At 37.0% G+C, this 21,664-nt stretch overlaps 1 protein-coding gene and 1 long non-coding RNA gene across 3 annotated transcripts; one reads left to right on the forward strand and one right to left on the reverse strand.

The window, feature by feature from the left end:
- The first annotated feature begins 448 nt into the window (after window positions 1-448).
- LOC123876556 lies at window positions 449-7,559 on the forward strand. Of its 2 annotated transcripts, XM_045922870.1 has the most exons (3): window positions 450-613; window positions 6,402-6,630; window positions 7,378-7,559. In XM_045922870.1, exons 1-3 carry the CDS (start codon window positions 607-609, stop codon window positions 7,541-7,543), a joined length of 402 nt encoding a protein of 133 aa, XP_045778826.1. In that variant the 5' UTR covers window positions 450-606; the 3' UTR covers window positions 7,544-7,559. The 2 variants fall into 2 exon arrangements, with proteins under 2 accessions (XP_045778825.1, XP_045778826.1); XM_045922869.1 differs by lacking the exons at window positions 6,402-6,630; window positions 7,378-7,559 and adding an exon at window positions 2,056-2,637 and having other exon boundaries at window positions 449-613.
- A 9,349-nt stretch (window positions 7,560-16,908) lies between these two features.
- Window positions 16,909-21,261, reverse strand: LOC123876557. Its single transcript, XR_006798376.1, has 2 exons — window positions 20,963-21,261; window positions 16,909-17,529 (listed from the first exon to the last, which is right to left on the reverse strand). It is a non-coding gene; the product is annotated as an uncharacterized LOC123876557 (long non-coding RNA).
- Window positions 21,262-21,664: the final 403 nt, after the last annotated feature.

Below are 21,664 nucleotides of genomic sequence, written 5' to 3' on the forward strand. Positions count from 1 at the left end.
GTAGGTACCTGTAGTTACTAGTTATGATTATGAAACAATCACCTGACGGTCTTAAAAATAGTGCTGTGGTGCCAAGTGCCAATGGACTTTTTGTCTTTTTCAGGGTTCCGTACCCGAAGCCGTACTAAGCCTCCGCTGTCCTTCCGTCTGTCAGTCCATCTGTCTATCTGTCAGCGGGCTATATCTCATGAACCATAATAATAGGTAGAAAGCTGAAATTTTCACAATGTATATTTCTATTGCCGCTGTAACAAATAATAAAAAACTTAAATGGCGTTTTTCAAAATAGCCACTATACAAATTCAAAATAATTAAAACTTCATTACATCTTGTATGGTACGGAACCCTTCATGTGCGAAACCAACTCGAACTTGACCAATTTCATTTTCCTTATCGTCTCATTGTCGAACAATACGCAATTGTTTGCCAAATTTTCGCAAGTATAAAAAACATTTCCAATGGGAATTGGAAAACAATACCTACTCGCAATTCCCCACTGCAGACGAAATTCAGTTGGTTGCAAAAGATTTACCTGGAACGATGTTTACACTGTTAATTGGAAGTGAATCGGTGTATTGATTTCAATTATTTAAACCTGAAAATAAAATGGAAAGTGAGTAAAATTTACTATTTTTAAAGGGACAAGGCGTCTCCACAATTCGAATCGCCACAAAAAACAAGATAAAGACAGCATTAAACCCGACTACTACCCGCGAACTGTCGATAGATAGCGACAACCGACAGATATAGTATAAAATTGTATTTCTGTCGCTCGGTGTATTTTATTATAACATTGTACTAAATTTATATTTACGAACTCAGATTTTTTTTCCTCTTTCATTTGATATCCCACTCGATACAATAGCAAAAACCCACTTTTTGGATGTAGGTAACATCCGCCAGATCAATTTTTTTCCTATAGAATGTAGCCTATGTCACCTCATTCATCAAAATCGGCCCAGTAGTTTAGGCGCTACGGTGGAACACACAGAATCTGAATACAAACATACATACGTACATACATACAAAGACTGCTAAAATCATTAGGTACCCTTCCTTTTGACTTTGCCGCAGTCGGGTAAAAACTGTCGAAACGTAAAATCACTTAAACATTACTTGGTGATTGAAATAACGGTTCTTATATGTATTGGGAAAAAATATGGATCGAATCCACCCCCACAAAACTCAGGTCAAGCAAGGCGAACTTTTCAATTAATCTTTTGAAATGCTAATGACTAAACATTTTCCGGAAGGCCAAAAAGTATTAATGCTCTCCCTTGAAAAACTTTCGTGAAATGAGAACTTCGCTCACGAAAATGATCCTTCAATACTTTCCGCGTTAATGGAATTTTTGGGAATATTTTAGTTCGCTAAAAATCAACACGATTTTAATGAAATATTTTCACAGAATTTATACAGGCTGAGTGCCTGTAATTTGATATTATTACTTAAAAGTAGTCCTTCTAGGTAAATATTTGAATCCATTTTTAATTTGATTCCTAGCATCCTGTATATTATAAAGGTGATCGCATACTAAAGACCAAGTGCAAGAACCGCAAGAGACAGGCGTAGAACGTAACGTAGTATTCAATACGTACAGATAATGCATATGACAGATTTAGATATATGGAGCTGAAGAATGAAGAAATGCTAATGATAAAATTAAAGGTCAACACTGACGTGACCTATAAGAGCGCAATTTTCTGGCGTGCCTGATGCTGTTGACGTTACTGGCATATTCTGTATTGAAAAATGCCTCTTACGCCTTCTATGGGTCTTGCGAATTTTTCAGTCGTATGCTAACCTCTTAGAAAAATTACATGATCTTTATTTATTGTACAAAATCCACAGCTTTATCAATAAAGTAAAATATAGTTCAGCCTATTTTTTGCCAGATTAGATTTCCACTTTTTATCACGATCATCATTTCCAATTAATGAAAAAAAAAATTAATGACGCAATCGTGCACAAAACTATGTAAAAACCGATTAATAAACATAATATGTGCGTATTTTTTTTGTGTCATGTACCTATCTACGAATTCTCCGTTTTCAGTGTTACGGCTCTTTATCACAATATCACTAGGAGCCACCATAGATTGCTACAGACATAAGTTCTTTTCAAATAACCTGGACACGGAGCCGTCTTTATCAATCCTATATGCTCGAGACAAACGAAGTGATCTCATCACAAACGAGTGCCTCTCAGAAATGTACCCACGAAACTTATACAGACACCCTCTCCACATAGACCGGAATGACATACCTTGCATCATACATTGCGTGTTGAAAAAGTTTGGGATCATGTCCAATGATGGTATTATAAACATAAGGAACTACTACAGGCGGGTGCAAGCGATCCATCGATACGATCCAAGGGTTTTAATATCGGATGTTGGCGAGACCTGCGCGCAGAATATCAATGGGATGAACTTGGATCACGACGTGTGTAAAAAAGCTAAAGTATTTAATGACTGTACGCAGCTGTACGTAATTTCGTATAAAGATCCTGAAACTGAATAATTTTTTACCAAATAATAAATTTTACTAGTGTGGACACTACAGGTATAAAACAATGCCAAACAATAATATTGTGTGTGAGAATGCGTTAAACAAAACATATAATTATCATTATTATAATCTGTAATTATTATTTTAGTAATGATTTATACTTTTGTACTATTTTGAATAAAATGTTTTTTTTTTATTTTGTTCCAAAGTTTTCTTTTATAGATCGTAAGATAGAAAATAAGCATGAATAACAATTAAGTAAATGAAATTAATACGTTTTATCGCTTTCATCCTTTAAGAACTACTTATATTGTGTACGATCACTTTTACCGCCGACTAAAACCAAATGTGCACCAATGAAATACATACCTTATTGCTTGACGTTAGGATTTTAAACCCGAGAACAACAGAGACTCATGCTATCTCACTCATAATTCGCGCGTACAAAACATGGCATGTAGGTAACAACCAATAGCAGACAGGCATGCACTATGATTGGCTGCAATATTTTTTCGCCATTCAAAAATAAGATTTCTGCGCAGGTACATTGGCGTAAGTTATAAAAGTAGTACTGTAGGTACATACCTATCTAGGTTTATAATTAATCTAGACTTAAGAAAGTTACTTGCGTTTTATTTTTTAATTAGAATACAACACGACTACCGACACCTTTTCAATCTTAATTGAATTACTGGTTAACACAGATTTAATTAAAAACGGAAAGTTGCTTTCACAAAATAACTGACATAAAATCTTGTTAGTACGACTATGAATCAGATAAAACTAGAAAATGAAAAGAAATTGCGGTAAGTAAAATTTTTCATTTCAACGGAAAATTATTTAATTGAGCTTGAACTTCGATAAAACTTGCCATTTAAAGCAGTGATTTGAAATAATTATAACTTTATATTAACTTAGTAATGCATGATTTTAAATCGTAATTATGTATAGGTGGGAACCACAAACTTTCTTCCAGGAATATTTTAAGAAACTGTTGGTGAAAACTTGAATAATAACAAGCGTTTAGAAATTTGAATTAGTTTTCACCTAGGAAGAGTGCAACCATTTGAAATTCTCATTATTTTATTTCTTAATTTTTAACCCCCGACCCAAAAAGAGGGGTGTTATAAGTTTGACGTGTGTATCTGTGTATCTGTCTGTGGCATCGTAGCTCCTAAACTAATGAACCGATTTTAATTTAGTTTTTTTTATTTGAAAGGTGGCTTGATCGAGAGTGTTCTTAGGTATAATCCAAGAAAATCTGGTTAGACGTTTGAAAATTATCAGCTCTTTTCTAGTTATTGTAACCTCCACTTGTCGGGGGTGTTATAAAATTTTAATTTATATTTGTATAAATAATCATTTTTGTTTGCTTTTTAAAATAAAAGAGTTTAAACTGTTTAAAATCCAGCAGACTTTTCAAGACTATTCTTTCTTGAAAGGCCTAGTAATTAACACGCAGTCAAGACTTGAGCCTCCTATACGAGGAGTGCGGGTTCGATCCCGGGCATGCACTTCTGACTTTCCGAAATTGTGTGCGTTTGGCTCATCACTTGGCGAAGGAAATATCCTGAGAAGAACTGCATGCCTGAAAGTTATCCACAAAATTATCAAAAGTGTGTTTGTTCTTTGATAATTTTACTTTGTATTTAACCAGCATGGTAGCTTTGGCCTAAGCCATTTTAGTTCTGAGGTTATCAGTAGTGGGTCGACAATCGATTGAAATGATGATGATGTCTTAAAAAGGTAATAAATGTGTTTATCTGGTAATCGGATCTTTTCCGAATAGTTCGGGTTTTTCTTTCTACCCAATTATTGTTAGGTACCTACCGTAAGTATCAGATAGTTTTACGTAACTGCCTACCCTTTGTTACCTAGTCATTAGACTGAAACAGTAGTCACGCGCGACGAACTATAGAACTATTAAATTTTATCAGCGAGAACACTTTTCCCAGGCTGAATAATCTTTGATTAGACTTCTTCCCACGAACTTTTAGTTTCATCACAGTTCACGACAGATATGAAACTTGTTACAAAACCTCGAAGCTTCACCTGCACTGGTATGGCAGGCGTCAATGTAGGTTATATGCTATGAAACGACTAGATACCTATGTGACATGGAAGCGCAGTGTGAGAAAGAATGGAGAATTATAATATTTTTAAATATTATAATATTTTTAAATCTTTGATTTTACGTCATTCCTAGTGCTCAAATTAGGCTCAATAAGGTATAGTCCGACAAGGCTCTTTTGGCGCGTGGTCAAAATCGGAACTAAAGCCGCCATCTTTAGAAGAGCATTTGTTGATAGTTCGCTGTGTCGGCATAAAGCTGCAACAGCGCCCTCAATAAGTGCCAAAAGAGCCTTGTCGGTACCTAATATTTGACAGATGTTGATTCAGAATCAAACCGAGAGCTCACTTGGATCTAACTCACTCTAGTTCACTGTGGTTTTGTCCTGTCCATCAGTCTGTCTGTAATTGTATCACAGTCATTTTAAAATTAAACTAGAAGCTCTACCAACCAGTAATTTAAAAAGTTTTCAGAAAACCCCGACTGTGGTTTGCGCTGCATTTTTTTCAATCCACACATTAAAGCACATAAAATCCACCATTTTGATTTTTTAAGAATCATATATACTCACACACTATATTATGTACTCACTGTGAATAACACTTGCGTCATCAAGACAAATCTAATGATGTATCTTTTATCAATATAGGTTTAGCCGTTGAGTAGTTACGAACGGTCACAGGAATGTGCATATACATACCTACATAGCGTCAAGCATAGTTATAACCCTCTGGGCTACAGGTGAAAATCATGTCGATCCGTTCATCCATTGTTGCGCAAATGATATACCAAACAAACAACTTTAGCATTTAGAGTATTATATTACTATAGTTTTGATGACCAGTCATTATGGGAGGTTGTTATGAATCGACAATAATCATACGGTCGTAATTGCTACCACAAATCATTATTATACGAGTTCGTGTAACATTTCATGCATCCATTAGTCATATCCCGTAACCGAAGCCAATAAAGACCGTTGCATGTAACAGATAGTAATATGTTACGTTATTAATTTTATTTGTATTAATAAATAACTCGTCGCTTGCTAAATGATATGGCCATAGACATAGGATCCTCGGATTATGAATATCACACCCATATTTTTTTTTAAAGAATATTAGCCATTTTAATCATCATTAACATTTTCCTTTCCCCTCCAACTATGCGTAAAGCTTGTCCTAGGAGTGGGCACGACAATCGTGCGATGGCTGGGGTTTGCACCGCCGACCTTTCGTAGTTCAGTCCACTCCTGTAACTGTTGAGCTATTGGGGCTTTGTATATTATAAATTGTTTGTCTATTAGTTCGTTGGTTTGTGCTTCAATCACGCCGAAACGAGCTTTTTTGATGTGGCAATTGCAACCACTCTGATTGAGTATTAAAAAAAAAACCGACTTCAATAACCACCAATAAAAAGTAAAAAATAATTTAATTTATTATCGAATATAATATTATGTATACAAGAGTTAATGTAGTTCTTTTTCAATTTCATAGCTCTATTGTTTGTGAATTCACATTGGCACCTCATTGCCACCGACTCCAAAAACTGTTACTAATGTATGTAATGTAATGAAAAACTATCAGACTGAGAGACGCATTTATTAACCCCCGACCCAAAAAGAAGGGTGTTATAAGTTTGACGTGTGTATCTGTGTATCTGTCTGTGGCATCGTAGCTCCTAAACTAATGAACCGATTTTAATTTAGTTTTTTTTTTTTTTGTTTGAAAGGTAGCTTGATCGAGAGTGTTCTTAGCTATAATTCAAGAAAATCGGTTCAGCCGTTTGAAAGTTATCAGCTCTTTTCTGTTCTTTTACAGAAGCACTCTTTCTTTCCCTGCTCATCTGTTCAACATACGCCAGGATCTCAGTGATGTACGCCCACGAGAGGGTGTCTGACATGGTGGCGCAACAGTGCCTCAACGAAATGTTCCCGAAGGGCAGGCGGCTTGAACTCCAGGAGTCCGACGAGTCCTGTATCATCTACTGCGTCTTGAAGAAGTTCGGCATTATGAACGGGAACGGACAAATTAACTTAGATATCTATAGGTAATATCTACTTGCGTCCTTTTTAGGGTTCCGTACTCAAAAAGAAAAAGGGTTCCGCCTTATAGGATCACTTTGCTGTCAGTCTGTCTATCCGTCTGTCTGTCTGTCCGTCCGTCTGTCTGTCCATCTGTCCGTTTGTCCGTCGTTGGTGGCTGCCATGAAGATTAAAAAAGTTAAAAGTGTTATTTCTTGTACCTACGATGGTACGGAACCCTTCATGTTCAAGTCTGACATGGACACGCATTTTTTATCAAACGCCGCACTTCCGCTCTGCCGGTGAGCATTGCATCTTAGGATGAATAAATTGGACCTTTGTACCTCAGGGATCATTCTAGATATTGGACAGATTATTATTAGATAAGTTCAGCAAGTTCCGATTGACCTTTGCAGCTGGTTGTGGGTAAACTAGAACCGAGTTTGGCATAGACAAACTGTTTACCCAAGTTGCTAACTAAGATTATCGGATGTTAACGATGATACCGAGTGAGGCGATATTGAGATAGCTCGAAATATTCGAGATTTGTGTCGCCAGATGAATATTAATTAATTTTACTATGTAAGCCCTTCTACTTCATTTGTGTATTGTTTTTGGAGTTTCGTACTTCAAAAAGAAAAAAGGAACCCTTATAGGATCATTTCGTTGTCTGTCTGTCTGTCTGACATTTCTACAATAATCCCATACGGGAAAAATCTAGTATTTTCATAATGCGTAGACGTTTTTATCGTACAATCTTCTCCTATACCTAGGAAACGAGTAAAGCAAGCACACCAGCTGGACAACCGTCACATGATGGATGACAAGGGAGGTGCATGCATCGAGAGTGCTGAGGCGACGCAACACAAGCAAGACGTTTGCAAGAAGGCCAAAGTATTCAACGACTGCACCCATTTGTATAGATTACTTTTCAAATAAAACTTAGATAGGTATAATGTAGTTTCATTTATTTTTACTGAGCGATCTATCCACTTTTTTGGTACTAAGAATGCAAGTGATATTAGCAGCAAACCAAGAGTCACTCGTATTAGAACAGAAACCCGTGCTCTGTAGTGAGCCGGCAATGCGTTGATTATGATGAAGATGAAATGTACTTTAAAAACATACTAGCTGACGCCCGCGACTTCATCCGCGTGGATTTATGTTTTTCGAAATCCCGTGACAACTCTTTGATTTCGGGATAAAAAGTAGCCTATGTTCTAATCCAGGATATTATCTATCTCCATTTCGAATTTCAGCCAAATCCGTCCATTAGTTTTTGCGTGAAGGAGTAACAAACATACACAGACACACACACACAAACTTTCGCTTTTATAATATTAGTGTGACTAACACCGACGGTTTAAAAAAAAATAGTGAAGAAATATTTTACCAGGTTTGTACCATACTGGCGATCATTAAATTCATCCTAACATCGTTAAACTTTTCTGCATGGTTCCGTCATTTGCTGGTTGGTTTAAAAATCTCAGATTTCCTATTCATTTCTGTAAATAAGAAAGTAGAGTCACATTAATATTCTTTTGAACAAAATCTAAATATTTTTTCTAACTTAAGAAGACTTAAAACATTTTGTTTTAATCATTTTCTTGAATGCACCTACCTATTTATTCAGTAAATAATACCAGAGAACTATTTAAACAGAAAGTCCTCAATCTCAAGTCCTGTATAAATCCAATTTTGTATAGGTACCTACTTAAAACCTACAAAGTGCAACGCTTATTGCGTTTGAATTAACTTTTCCAGTCATTTTGATATTCCATTCCTCCCGTTTATTTTTGTATTTTCTTCCCCGTTAAACTAAACGTCGTGAAATTGAAAGGATTCAAAGTGAAGTGGAAGCCTTCAAGGTGAAAGTGGATGCAACGTTACCTATTTTAATTTTATTTCCATAAAAATGTTTTGAAATGGTTTCCATTTTATAGAAATGCTAACCACATTTCTGTTGAAAGTCTGATGTATTTTTAACCCAAAGTTGCTTGCTGAAATGCTGGGTAAATGGCTTTTTGATTTCTATGAAATTATACGAAGTTTTCTGGCCCAGAACCCAGTAGGTTGTGAAAACTTAATATTATGTTCTTAAAGTTTTCTAGAAATGTTTTAAGATTAGGCATATAATTTTTTTCATATTCAACGAAATTTTACGGTGTATTTTTAAAGTTTTTGAATCGAATTCAAATAAAAACCGAAAAATTTCAATTTCAATTGATGAAATTTTTCGATTGGTTTATTGCACAGATCTCACTGGTCGAGACTTATAAAGTTGGCACAGACACTTAGTTTTATCAGACTGTTTGTTTGGTAAGTCTGGAAAGTGCTGAACTGTTATATCGAAAATCTATGCAAGCGTATACTTTCTATGCTTGAAAACAATCAGGATGGGATTTCAAATAAATAATTTCACGTTCATAAAATCGCGGGAAAATTGTGCTCAAGTTTCTTATCTGTCAAGTTACATGCTGTTGGCAAATGAACCAGATTATGCTTTTAGTAGGTACCTATTAATCTAGCTTTTGGTTGATATTCATTATCACTGGCATCACGCCAGAGTCCTATGCTGACAATAGGTACATAAAGTGAAAATGATATTTTTGCTTTAATTGTGCCAAGATATCTATTTAGGGATTACTTATACCTACGAAAAGTATCAGAGGGCACGGCAGTGCCTCCGCCAAGACGAGCCAAACGGCGGCCGGGGCGCTACGTACCTTTTTCTCGAAGTGTTATCGCCGTATTTTCGAACCGTCTAATATTTACTTGTTTATATAATAAATATCTGCTTGTATCGACTTGCAAAGGGATCTTTCCGAGAGCGTCCCACACAAAATATTCAGCTGGCCACCTTTGTCGTCTAACCCCTTGCTGCCACTTTCTTTTAGTTATTGATCCAGTGGGTTTGGAGGTCGTCCCACGCTATGCTGCTGGCACGTGGTCTCGTATTAAAAAAAAAGGTCACTAATCATTGGAAAGAAAAGCACGGATCGACAGACTTTATACACTTTTGATGAAGTATGCAGGTTTCCTCACGACGTTTTTCCTAACCCTTTAAGCAAGTGATATTATATTTAATTGCTAATGATATATCGAAATACGAAGGGGTGTCTATGTCTGTCGCAGAACTAACGGCCGATGGGGCAGACATGTTCTGAAGTGGAGACCGCGTACCGGTAAGCGCAGGGTAGGATGATCTCCAGCACGATGGACCGATGACCTGAAGAAGGTGGCAGGGAGCGGGTGAATGAGGAAGGCGGAGAATCGTGTTTGGTGGCGTGCTCTTGGAAAGGCCTATGTCCAGCAGTGGACACATAAAGGCTGATGGAATTGAATCCCTTACCTCCCGAATAGAAGACCGATGTCTTACCCACTGTGCTGTCACTTTTTGATCACTTACCCGGAGAGAAATAAAAATTTAGCGCATCCTCCAGTATATTAACATTTAATGACTGGGAATGGACTCGGGTCCCTCGTGGTCGTAAAGCTCTTGAACCTTGTTGAACGTATCGATAAGCCACTTGCTGGCCTTAACTGCTCTGCACTAAATAAAGCCCGAATGACCCTAAAAGTCCACTGTCAGCTTATTCTAAATTTATCTCTTTGGAAACATATCTATGCTTCGGAATCGCTTCTTAAACAAAACAAATACCTTTATACACCCACTAGGTTATTACTTTGGGAGCGGAGAGTAAGGCGAAGCTTTAATGATAATTCAGAGATAAGATTGACTCATTTTTTCCCGCTGTAAACCAAACATTCTTAAAATCCAAACTCCATCCATAGTGTATATTAATTGATACTAATATTATCTATTAAATGTGAAAATGTGTCCATCAGTCTGTCTGTTCATCTATCCTTCTATGTATTGCCTTTTTCAGGTTATCTATTTAATCAGTTTGAAGAAATTTAGTACAGAAGTAGCTTGCATCTCGAAGATGGACAATTTTGATCTCGAAAAATCATTCCGATCTTGAAAAACTTCGTCTGCGCAAAGTTTCTATCTAACTCAATGTGGACGAAATAGCTGGTGTTTTCTGATAGGATACGAGTATAATATGTATGATCATTAATCATACTGACCCACTTTATCTTGTTGCTTGTTGCACAATTTTCACATTCTTCAGACACAAGTGAGTGGTACCTAAAGTCTTGACGTAGCATAAGTAAATCACACAAGTAGTCCCACATAAAGTACTTAATTTCAGTATAAATTCATTCAATATTATTCCCATTCAACATAATAGCTTAGTTTTTTTTAGTTAGGAGTTTGTTTTAATAGCTATGTTTTATCAGTTTCAACACTCCTTTTCATAGTCATAATTTAAAACGATGTCCAATTAAGGAACTTCTTCAGTGCGCTCTACTTAAGGCAACTAACAAGCTTCTCTATTGCGCCTTCGTAGCTTCAGTTACATATACCTACAGGGTGTAACCAGAACGCTAGCAAAAATAAAGATAGTACCTACTTACTGATGATTTCTGATAAGATAACATAAAAGGAACTACGAAAAAAACCTGTATTTTTTAAAAGTTCACAATATATTGCTTTTTTTTTCTTTTTTTTTTTAATTATATAGACTAGCGCTTGGCTGCAATCAGACCTGCTAGCAAGTGATGATGCGGCCTAAGATGGAGCGAAGTTGGAGATAGCGGATGGAGCGGATGGAGATAGAAGTTGCCTATTCACTCTTAACTTAAAGGTACCCATATTATAGGTGGATGGGAAAACTGACGCCGGAAGGGCGTTCCATATCCTAGCGGTTCGAATTAGGAAAGAGGAAGCAAATCGCTTCGTACGTGTTCGAGGAATTTCAACTACGTACGGATGCAGACCTTGACGATGCTTGATAGTACGATGGTAGAAAGGTGCAAATAAAACATCTGATTGACACTAGAGGTCAACGACCGTTCCGTAAATAGGTCACTCGAAGTCAATGCCGCGTCGTAGATGGCGCATTGACCCGAGTTTTGCACGCTATACAATGCGGGTTTGTATATATAGACCTAGCCTTTTCCCATGTTAATTGGGGTCGGCTCTCCTAACCATATTTCTCCAAGTTGTTCTGTTTTGGGTCGTCATTGTGTCTATTTGGGCTGTTTTCAGGTCGTTCAATACTACTGACATCCAGGTTTGTCGAGGTCTGCCCCGTCGTCTGGGTCCAGCGCTAACATGTATTACGCTTCTGGTCATGTGATCCTCGGGTCTTCTCATGACATGACCATACCACCGCAGCCGTCTCTCTAAGAGTTTGTCTTCGATTGGTGCTACTTTAAAGGTGCCCAGAATATGCCTATTCTGTATTTTATCTAGTAAGGTGACTCCACCTGCCCATCTCAGCATTTTCATTTCAGTTACATGCATCCTAGAAACCTGGGTTTTTTTTTACAGGCCAGCACTCCGAGCCATAGATTAGAGCAGGGCGAACAGCGGTTTTATAAACTTTGCCTTTAATACGAATAGGCATCCGTTGGTCGCACAGCAATCCAGAAAGTTCCCTCCATTTCATCCATCCTGTGTTTATTCTGTGTGTGATGTCAGCATCAATAGTTCCATTATTTGACACCATTGAGCCTAGGTATTTAAACATATCAACCTTCTTTACTGGATTCCCTTGCAGTTGTATGGTAGCGCCTTGGTCGATACCACCAAAATTACAGTACATGTATTCGGTTTTTCCTCGACTTACTCTTAAACCGGCATCCTCAAGAGCTGCCCTCCATGTTTCGAGGGCGTTTTGGAGTTCAGTTGGGCTTTCTCTTATGAGTACTACATCGTCCGCATAAAGAAGATCCCAAGGCGGCTGCTCCTGTATATTAGATGTGAGATGATTCATTACTAGATTAAAAAGGAGAGGACTCAGTGCCGAGCCCTGGTGAACTCCCACCTCAACGTTAAACTCATCACTAATCCCAGCTGGTCCTCGTACTTTGGTGGTTATATTACAGTACATATCCTTCACTAATTTAATATAATGTTCAGGTACCTGTTGGGATCGTAGGGCCTCCCATATCAGTTTTCGGGGTACTCGGTCAAAAGCCTTCTCGAGATCTATAAAAGCCATGTGCAGGTCTTTCTGGCCGTCTCTGTACTTTTCTATTAGCAATCTTACAGTATGAATGGCGTCAGTGGTTGACTTTCCCGTGACAAAGCCACACTGATTTTCTGTAACGGCTGTTAGTTGTTTTAATCGTTGGTTAATTACTCTTTCCCAGATCTTAAATGTATGTGAAAGTAATTTAATAGCCCTATAATTTTCGCATAATCTAACATCCCCCTTATTCTTGTAGAACGGCACTAAGAAACTCGTCCTCCAGCCAGTAGGTATACCATAGATTAATATTTTATTAAATAGTGTTGTTAGAAAACTAATGCCAACGTTGCCTAGTCTTTTCCTTAGTTCTGCTGGGATGTTATCAGGACCAGTAGCTTTGTTATTAGCCATCAGAGTTACCGCTACTTGTACTTCCCTTGGGGTTATGTTTGGTATAGGTCCTTCCAGAGCAGCTGATTCTACTATTTCTAAACATGGAAAAGTCTCATTTAACAAGTGAGAATAGTATTCTTTCCACCTGTCTCTTATATCTTCATTTGATGTGAGTAGTATACCCTGTTTATTTTTAATGTATTTATTATTCCTAATGTCCTTGGTGTTGTTATATCTCTGTTTTGCTACCCTGAAAAGCTCCCTATCGTCTTTAGCTTGAAGCAAATCACTATAGAAATTTTCATCACTTCTTGCTCTGGCCTGGGCTACTGCTCGTCTTGCTTCCTTCTTTGCTGTTCTATATTGACTACGATCTTCTTCTTCACCACTTTGTTGCCATGTCTTGAAATTTGACTTTTTTCTGTGTAGTTTGTCTTTTACCTCAGCTTGCCACCAAGCTGGTTCTTTATTAGATTTTAATGGACCTTTAGATACTCCAAGTATCTCTGATGCTTTCTGTAAGCAGTGATTTTGAAAATCCGACCATATGGTGTTTGGCGTTTGATCATGAAGCTGTTCGGCTTTATCGAGGTATTCACTGAGGTTTTTACAGAGTTCTTCACCTTCCTGTTGCTGTAGTTTGTACCATTTTATGCGTGGTTCCTTGCTGCGAAGTAATTTTGTGGGTTTAGGGATCGTAAAGTCAGCTACAAGTAGTCGATGTTGTGTTGTTAAGGGCTCTCCCGGGATCACCTTACAATCCTTGAAAGACTTAAGTTTAGCACGGTCTGCCAATATATAGTCAATTTGGGTTTTGTTGTTACCACTCTTAAATGTTATTAGGTGTTCTGGTGATTTTGTGAAAAATGTATTTACGATAGCGAGGTCGTAGGTTGATGCAAATTGCATTATCTCTTCTCCTTGGGGATTTTTAGTTCCATATCCCGAACCACCATGAATCCTTCGGTACTCTTCGGCACTCGCACCAACATGCCCATTAAAATCTCCTACAACATACTTAGCCTCAGCGATCGGTATAGTTTGCATTAAGTTATTTAAGTCATCCCAAAAAGTTTGCTTTTCAGTTATGGTGCATCCCGTTTGCGGGGCGTAAACAGAGACTACATTCATTGGCAATTGTTGATCCATAGCAAATTTGATGTAAATAATGCGGTCACTAATCCTCTTGGTTTCAATAATACGATCCTGCAAATCATTGTCTACTGCAATGCCCACCCCATTATGTTTATTAGTTATACCGTGGTAAAGTAGTTTGTAACCGTAACCAATGTTACGCGCTTTGGACCCTTTCCATTTTGTCTCCTGAATGCAGCATATATTTACTCGTCTTCTTTTCAAAACTTCGGCTAGTTCTGCACCTCGTCCAGTCATTGAGCCCACATTCCAGCTCGCTATTCTTAGCTTTGGTACATTCGGGCGGGTCATAATAGAGTTGTTATCGTCGCTTCGGGGGGACGCCCTAGTATTTGTAGCATTCGAGACAGCCTTATTCACACTTACGTCGCTTACAGGGGACGCCCTAGTAGTTATATTCATTTCTTTATTTATGTAATTCATGGTTAGGAGTGGAAGAATGGCTATAGATTTTACGGCCGGTTGCCACCTGACGCCAAGACTGTCACCTTGTTAGCGAACCAACAAGATGCGGGAGCCACCGTTGGCCTATAGAGGCTCTTCCGCCGACAACCCTACTGTGTACTCCAGCCAGCACACAGCACTGCAGTACCCTTTTCTCCAAATATGTCAGAGGAGCGTGCTGCAGGGGTTTTTTATGGAGTTTCCTTCTCCAGCCTTATTTGGTCCACGGGGGCATTTTTTTATTTTACCCCTTCCCATCAGATACCACTTGCAATTAAATCGTAAGTGGTATCTGACGAGAGTTCCCCTATCCGCCACCTGGGGACGCGTCCCGTTGGGGTTCGGCTTCCCCGAGGGAGCTATACAATGCGGGTTTGTAAAATACTAAATCACTAAAACTACAAGGTAAGGCAAATGGTAATTGGATTGGATTGTGTTAAGGTAGTATAATAATAAGTTTTTGGCAGCGTTCTGGTTACACTCTCTATAAATAAAAATAGATTCAGTTTATGCATAGGTAATTTTTCAATTAGAAGTATATTCTATATGGGCATATAGAAGTTTTCACTTTAAAAGTATAATCAATCAATAACCAATTCGGATTTCGCGCCAAGAAATCTACGGAAGACGCTGTATTAAAATTAACTTCACTGATCACTCAACACTTAGATCGAAATAAAAAGGCTGTAGGAGTATTTCTGGATTTGCAAAAAGCTTTCGACACAGTTTCCATCCCAATATTATTGGCTCGTCTAGAAAACTGTGGAATAAGAGGATTGGCACAGAAATGGTTTTCCGACTATCTCTCTAATAGAACCCAGCAATTAAGAGTTGAAGGATGCTTAAGTGATACGTATACCTGCTCATACGGAGTCCCTCAAAGTAGCACCTTAGGCCCTACACTTTTCTTAGCTTATATAAACGAACTATGCAATATACGAATCAATAATGCTGATGTCATAATGTTTGCTGATGACACAGTTCTCTTATTCCACGGTTCCACATGGGATGATGTTAAAGTAAATGCAGAAATAGGCCTAAGTAAAATAATTTCGTGGTTAGAACATAGTCTTCTTTCTCTTAATACCAACAAAACCAAGTATCTTTGCTTCAGCAAAACCAAAAGTGGACGACCGCCAAATGATTTTAGAATAAGAGCCCATTGTTACCCGTGCAATCAAGATGATGGATTTATGTGTAACTGTGATTCCTTAACGCCAGCGAATACAGTTAAATACCTTGGCGTTACAATAGATGATAATATGACTTGGGTTCCACACATAGCTAACACTAGTATGCGTATTAGAAGACTTATTTACATTTTTAAAACCCTACGCGCAGTATGTAGTACGGATATGTTAATCAAGCTTTATAAATCCCTTGGCGAATGTGTCCTCAGCTATTGCATCTGTGCCTGGGGTGGAGCTGCTAAAACGCATAATCTTGAGGTTGAGCGGGCTCAACGCGCCTTGCTCAAAGTCATTAAGTTTTATCCGTTTATCTTTCCAACTACAAGATTATATGAAGATTGCGACGTACTCTCGGTAAGAAAACTCTTTATCTACCAGACTCTGCGCAGATATCACAGTGAAGCGGTTCCACTCCTACCTGCGAGTACAAGGAGAATCGACAGATGCCCTGTACCTGCAGTCAAGAGTGGTTTAGCGCGTAGACAGTACGACTTTCTTGCACCCTTCTTATATAACCTACTAAAAAAAAGAACATTGAAAGATATGACGAATAGAGACTTAAAAAGCTATGTCAAAACATGGCTGAAGAAATACGACTATGAGAATGTCGAGAAATTATTCTGCAAAAAGGATTAACAAATTAAATAAATGTAATTATTATATTTTATATTTCTTTTCACGCGCAAACGCACTCAAACTCGCACACACACACACACACACACACACACACATTACACATACAAACACACACACACTACACAAATCTCTTAGAATTGTAACTATCTATCTTTAAATATTAAGTATACCTTTAATTACGTGTTTTCAACTTAAACTTAATTTAATTATTATAAGTGGTTATATTATATTGTGCTGTACACTATATTATGGGAAGACACTGCCTCCTGAAACACAGTTTTCACTTCATCAGGAGGCAGGGCCTCACACCAAAGTCTGTAAATAATGTTCTGTTCAGATAATAAAGATTTATTTATTTATTTATTTATTTATTTACTTTAAAAGTATAATCCTAAGCCGCGGCGAGTAAACTAACTCCCATTAAAGGTGAAATTAAATACAGTTTCAGAACCCACCATTTAATCAAAATGATTCCCTTCACGATCTTCTAGCTACTTAGCAATTGCGAGATGACAAACATGGCTATCTTCTGGATCCAGCACCAAATTGAGCAACTTCTCTTCTGAGGCATTTCTTCCTCTTCTTCTTCCTGAGCCGTGGTCGCTGGTGTAGTAGTAGCGTCTTCACAAAGAACGTATGACGTCATCAGGACCAATAGTAGCACTAAAACTAACTTTATACCTATCAACTTCATTGTTACGTTTAATTTGACTTGTAGTTTTAATTTTACTTGCTTGTATAAAACAAGACCTTTTTGATCTGTGATCGCTTTGAAATGTCCAAATTTTTGGTTGAACTGTACAATTAAGATTGCTATCGTGATTTCCGAACCATCAATTTAATTCTCATCAATGTCATTGTATTTTGATCTTGATATTCCATGATATTCAATATTGTATAGAAATAATTGCTGTTATTATTTTTGATGATCAATTTTGATGTTTGATTTGTTTAGTTGATAACTCTGCCATCTAAAATGATAATCTAACTAAACTGCTCTATAACTTTCATTGATTTTTGCTTAAGAACCCTTCAGACGTGCCACAATCTGAACAATACCACACTGAAAAAGTTAAAATTAAATCAAAAATTTAAACCTCCGACACATTTTTATTAGAATTTGGCTGGGCACTAATTCGTATTGGTCGGATAGTAATAACCGGTCTAATAAGAAAACTAGGAAAGAGCTTATAACTTTCAAACGGCTGAACTGATTTTCTTGGATAAGAACACTCTCGATCAAGCCACCTTTCAAACAAAAAAAAAATATTAAAATCGGTTCATTCGTTTAGGAGCTACGATGCCACAGACAGATACACAAACACACAGATACACAGATACACACGTCATACTTATAACACCCCTCTTTTTGGGTCGGGGGTTAAAAATATAGCTGCCCATGAAATTGTTTGAAAACGTTTTTGTAGTTCGATTCACACGTATCACAACTTGCCATCACGTTCAATGGCTGTTGCGCTTGAGTGGTTAATACACAGGACATCGCGGCCACAGACGAAAGCCTCTGTCTACATCAGGACCACTGTATCATTGAAATTCAAAAGCCAGCGCAATATAGGTAGTGCGATATTGTGGTATACTACAAGGGCTGCTTGGTAAAAGAATTCACTTGGTCAAAAATTGTTCGACCTTGCGTCATGACTCATTTGGCGGACTGTAATATTCCAATTCTACAGCACGATGCCCATTGTCAAACCAATACCATTCACACAAGACTGACTACATGTGGTCCGTGTGAATAGACTCTTATAGTTACAATTATTTTAATAATAGTACAATTTAGCTAAATAATAGTTATAATCGGAGACTCTATCATTAGTTGATGAACCTTATCTTGAAGGTTCTAATTAATTATTATTAAAATTATGAGATAATTATCATCCAAGCGTAATATGATAATAACGATAGACTGAACTTAATAATTTGCTGTGGATAATAGAAAATGATTATGATATAACCTTTATTATTATATTACAAGATGAGCTACTCTCATCATGAAAATTACCTGTCTTGATTCTTTACTTAATAATATAGTTGAATTTTACACTAAAGATTATAGAATAGAATAGAAATTGTTTATTTGCTTACTGTGTGTTACAAAAGATAATAGTAAATATTAAGTACAAAAGTTCAACACATGAGCTGTAGCGGCGGCATACAAATATACAATTTCATAATACATACCATATTCGTAATTCAAATATCGTGTAGCTAGTCAATTTAGTAATTTTAACTGCAGTTATTTATACTAGATGCCCGTTTATTTAGTTATTTAAAAATCCCGTGGGAAATCTTTGATTTCTAAGCTATAAAGATGTTTAAATAATTACATTGAAATTGGCATTCTGAAAACAAAACACGAAGGGGACTCAAAGGATGCCCCTGAGCCACTCCAAACACCACTGGCCGTACCACGGCCATTATGCCAAAGTAAACAAAGCATAGTTTCAGTTATTATCAAGAAAGACGCGTCTTAGCTCTACTCTGCGGATGTGTGTTGCACACTAGGTATTCTCCATCATGGTACCCTGTCATCACTCATGCCTACATATCTGTCATCTATAAAGGGATAAGCTTCCTTTTGTGTGTATTATAAGTTTCTTTCTTAAAGGATTGTCCCTTTGTTGTATTGACATGTACGATTTATCACGTGCTAGACTGTCTTTCCTTTCGGGTTGTGCGAAGATGTGAAATAATATGAATTCCACCAAAAGAGCGAAACGCATGCCCTGAGGTTGGAAAGAAGCTAAGATGCAGAATTTTTAACCCCCGACCCAAAAAGAGGGGTGTTATAAGTTTGACCTGTGTATCTGTGTATCTGTATATCTTTGTATCTGTCTGAGGCATCGTAGCTCCTAAACTAATGAACCGATTTTAATTTTTTGTTTTTTTTGTTTGAAAGGTGACGATGCCCATCGAGAGTGTTCTTAGCTATAATAATAGCTTAGATAGAAAATCGGTTCAGCCGTTTGAAAGTTATCAACTCTTTTCTAGTTATTACTGTAACCTTCACTTGTCGGGGGTGTTATAAATTTTTAATTTTTAATATTTGTTGTTAAAGCGGCAATAGAAATACACATTCTGTAAAAAATTCACGTACCTATTGCGGCCCGTTGACAGACAGACTGATGGACAGCGGAGGCTTAGTAATAGGGTTCCGTTGGCACCCTTTGGGTACGGACCCTAAAAAGGGCCTCTAAAAAGGAAATTTGTTAGGTCCATTCGTAACGCGGAAAAAACGTTTTTAGCCACCATTAGATCAGCCGAGCACGTTCCCAGTAAAGTAGGAAACGTCGTAGTTTCGCAATAACGTCTCACAAAGAAACCTCTGGAGGGCATAAATTTGGTTGCTTTAAGCCAAAAAATCCTAAAGAGATCTTTTTTATCGATGTCTTGCTAAGGGGATATCTAAATATAAGTATAAACGGAAAAGCTGACTGATTGACTGACTGACGGACTCACTGACTGACTGACGGGCTGAATGATTTATGAACGTACAGCTCAAACTACTGGATGGATCGGGCTGTTTGGCATGCAGATAGCTATTTATTAAGTAGACATCCACTAAGAACGGGCACCTCTAATTGTTCAAATTCGCATGATAAAAATTATGTTAAGATTACCTACCTGTTCGCAAACAAAGTTTGCAAACTAGTAGATAAAACGAACTGGCAAGAAATTCTCAAAAATAATCACATAATTAATCATTTCAAAGATCTTGTTTGTAAGTAGCCGTAGTTACAAAGAAAACTTTTCTTGACAAATTCCTACTTAGCCCGTGCCATAAAAAGTCTTCCGGTGCTTTTAAACATTTTTTAATATGAAGTAATTACTTTTACTTTGTTAAAGAGTTTGGAAATTATTTCTTTACTTAAAAAATATTCTTTTGTGTGGATATAATCTCGTTAAAATAATTTAATTTCTTTTTAAAGCATCAAAGCTTTTCAGTTTTATAAGCTTGTTTGGAAGGTAACAATTTTCACGTTTTCAAGAAATCCTTTCGCAAAAGTTAGGATTTGTTTATACTATGTAACTTGGTAGACAGACTAATTGGTAGAATTTAGTTTTAATTAACTATATTCAAAAACTACTTCAAAGGTTGAACAATTCTGTAATATTTAGGTATAAAAGAAATCAGAAAAATATCTACTTCCAAGTAAAAGAAACTACATATTTATAATAAAAAAGTTACAAGTAAATAACTTTCAAACGGCTAAACCGATTTTCTTAGATTATTATAGCTAAAAACGCTCTCGATCAAGCCACCTTTCAAAAAAAATCTAAATTAAAATCGATTCATTCGTTTCGGAGCTACGACGCCACAGACAGTTACACAAACACACAGATACACACGTCAAACCTATAACACCCCTCTATTTGAGTCGGGGGTAAAAACAAATTGAATTTAAAAATAATTACCAAGCTAGGGTTATATCACTTTTACTACGTCTGTAGTCTGTACTATTTCTAATACTTACCTACTATTTATGTTCTGTGGGAAAGAACAATTTCATGAAATTACTAAAATGACCGCATACTTCCTCTGTTTACACGTTGTAAAGTAATTTTAATTACACCACACAAAGTACCAGCGCTAGGAAATTATACAAATACCAGTGCAAATTGAAAATTTCCAGTGCCGCGTCGACAAGAGCAATTTATCTCTCGTCAGTAACAAATGATCATTTCGCGCTATTTTCCGCGAGTTTATAATAGCGGTTTTGTTATTTGTCACATGCAATATAATACGTGCGGGGGAATTGCATGACGTGTTACATTCTCGTTAGGGTCGATTCACACCTTTTCGCTAATCATGATCATATACTTACTATCTTAGGTAGGTACGTCGCCCACACCGACCTTTTTCACAAAGATAAAGTACTTACTACAGAAATTAGTAGAATGAGTGTAAAAATACAACAGAAGCATACCTATTTGTAAAATGCGCGTTATTGTAAAAGTAGACATATTTACATAAACTACTCAAAACAAAATAGGGCCCACCACGAGTTAATCTCGAATTTTGTTTATAAATATGCGGTATGTCAATCATAAGCAAAGTTATGCATTCTAACATCAAGTAGGCTTGTTTATGAATCCTTAACGATGTTTTAAGCAATAACTTAGTATAACAGTTTCAATTAGGTACGTTGCTTTGTATGCTGAACAATTTCCGAATT

This window comes from Maniola jurtina, chromosome 21 (genome assembly GCF_905333055.1).
Source record: "Maniola jurtina chromosome 21, ilManJurt1.1, whole genome shotgun sequence".
NCBI classification, from domain to species: domain Eukaryota; kingdom Metazoa; phylum Arthropoda; class Insecta; order Lepidoptera; family Nymphalidae; genus Maniola; species Maniola jurtina.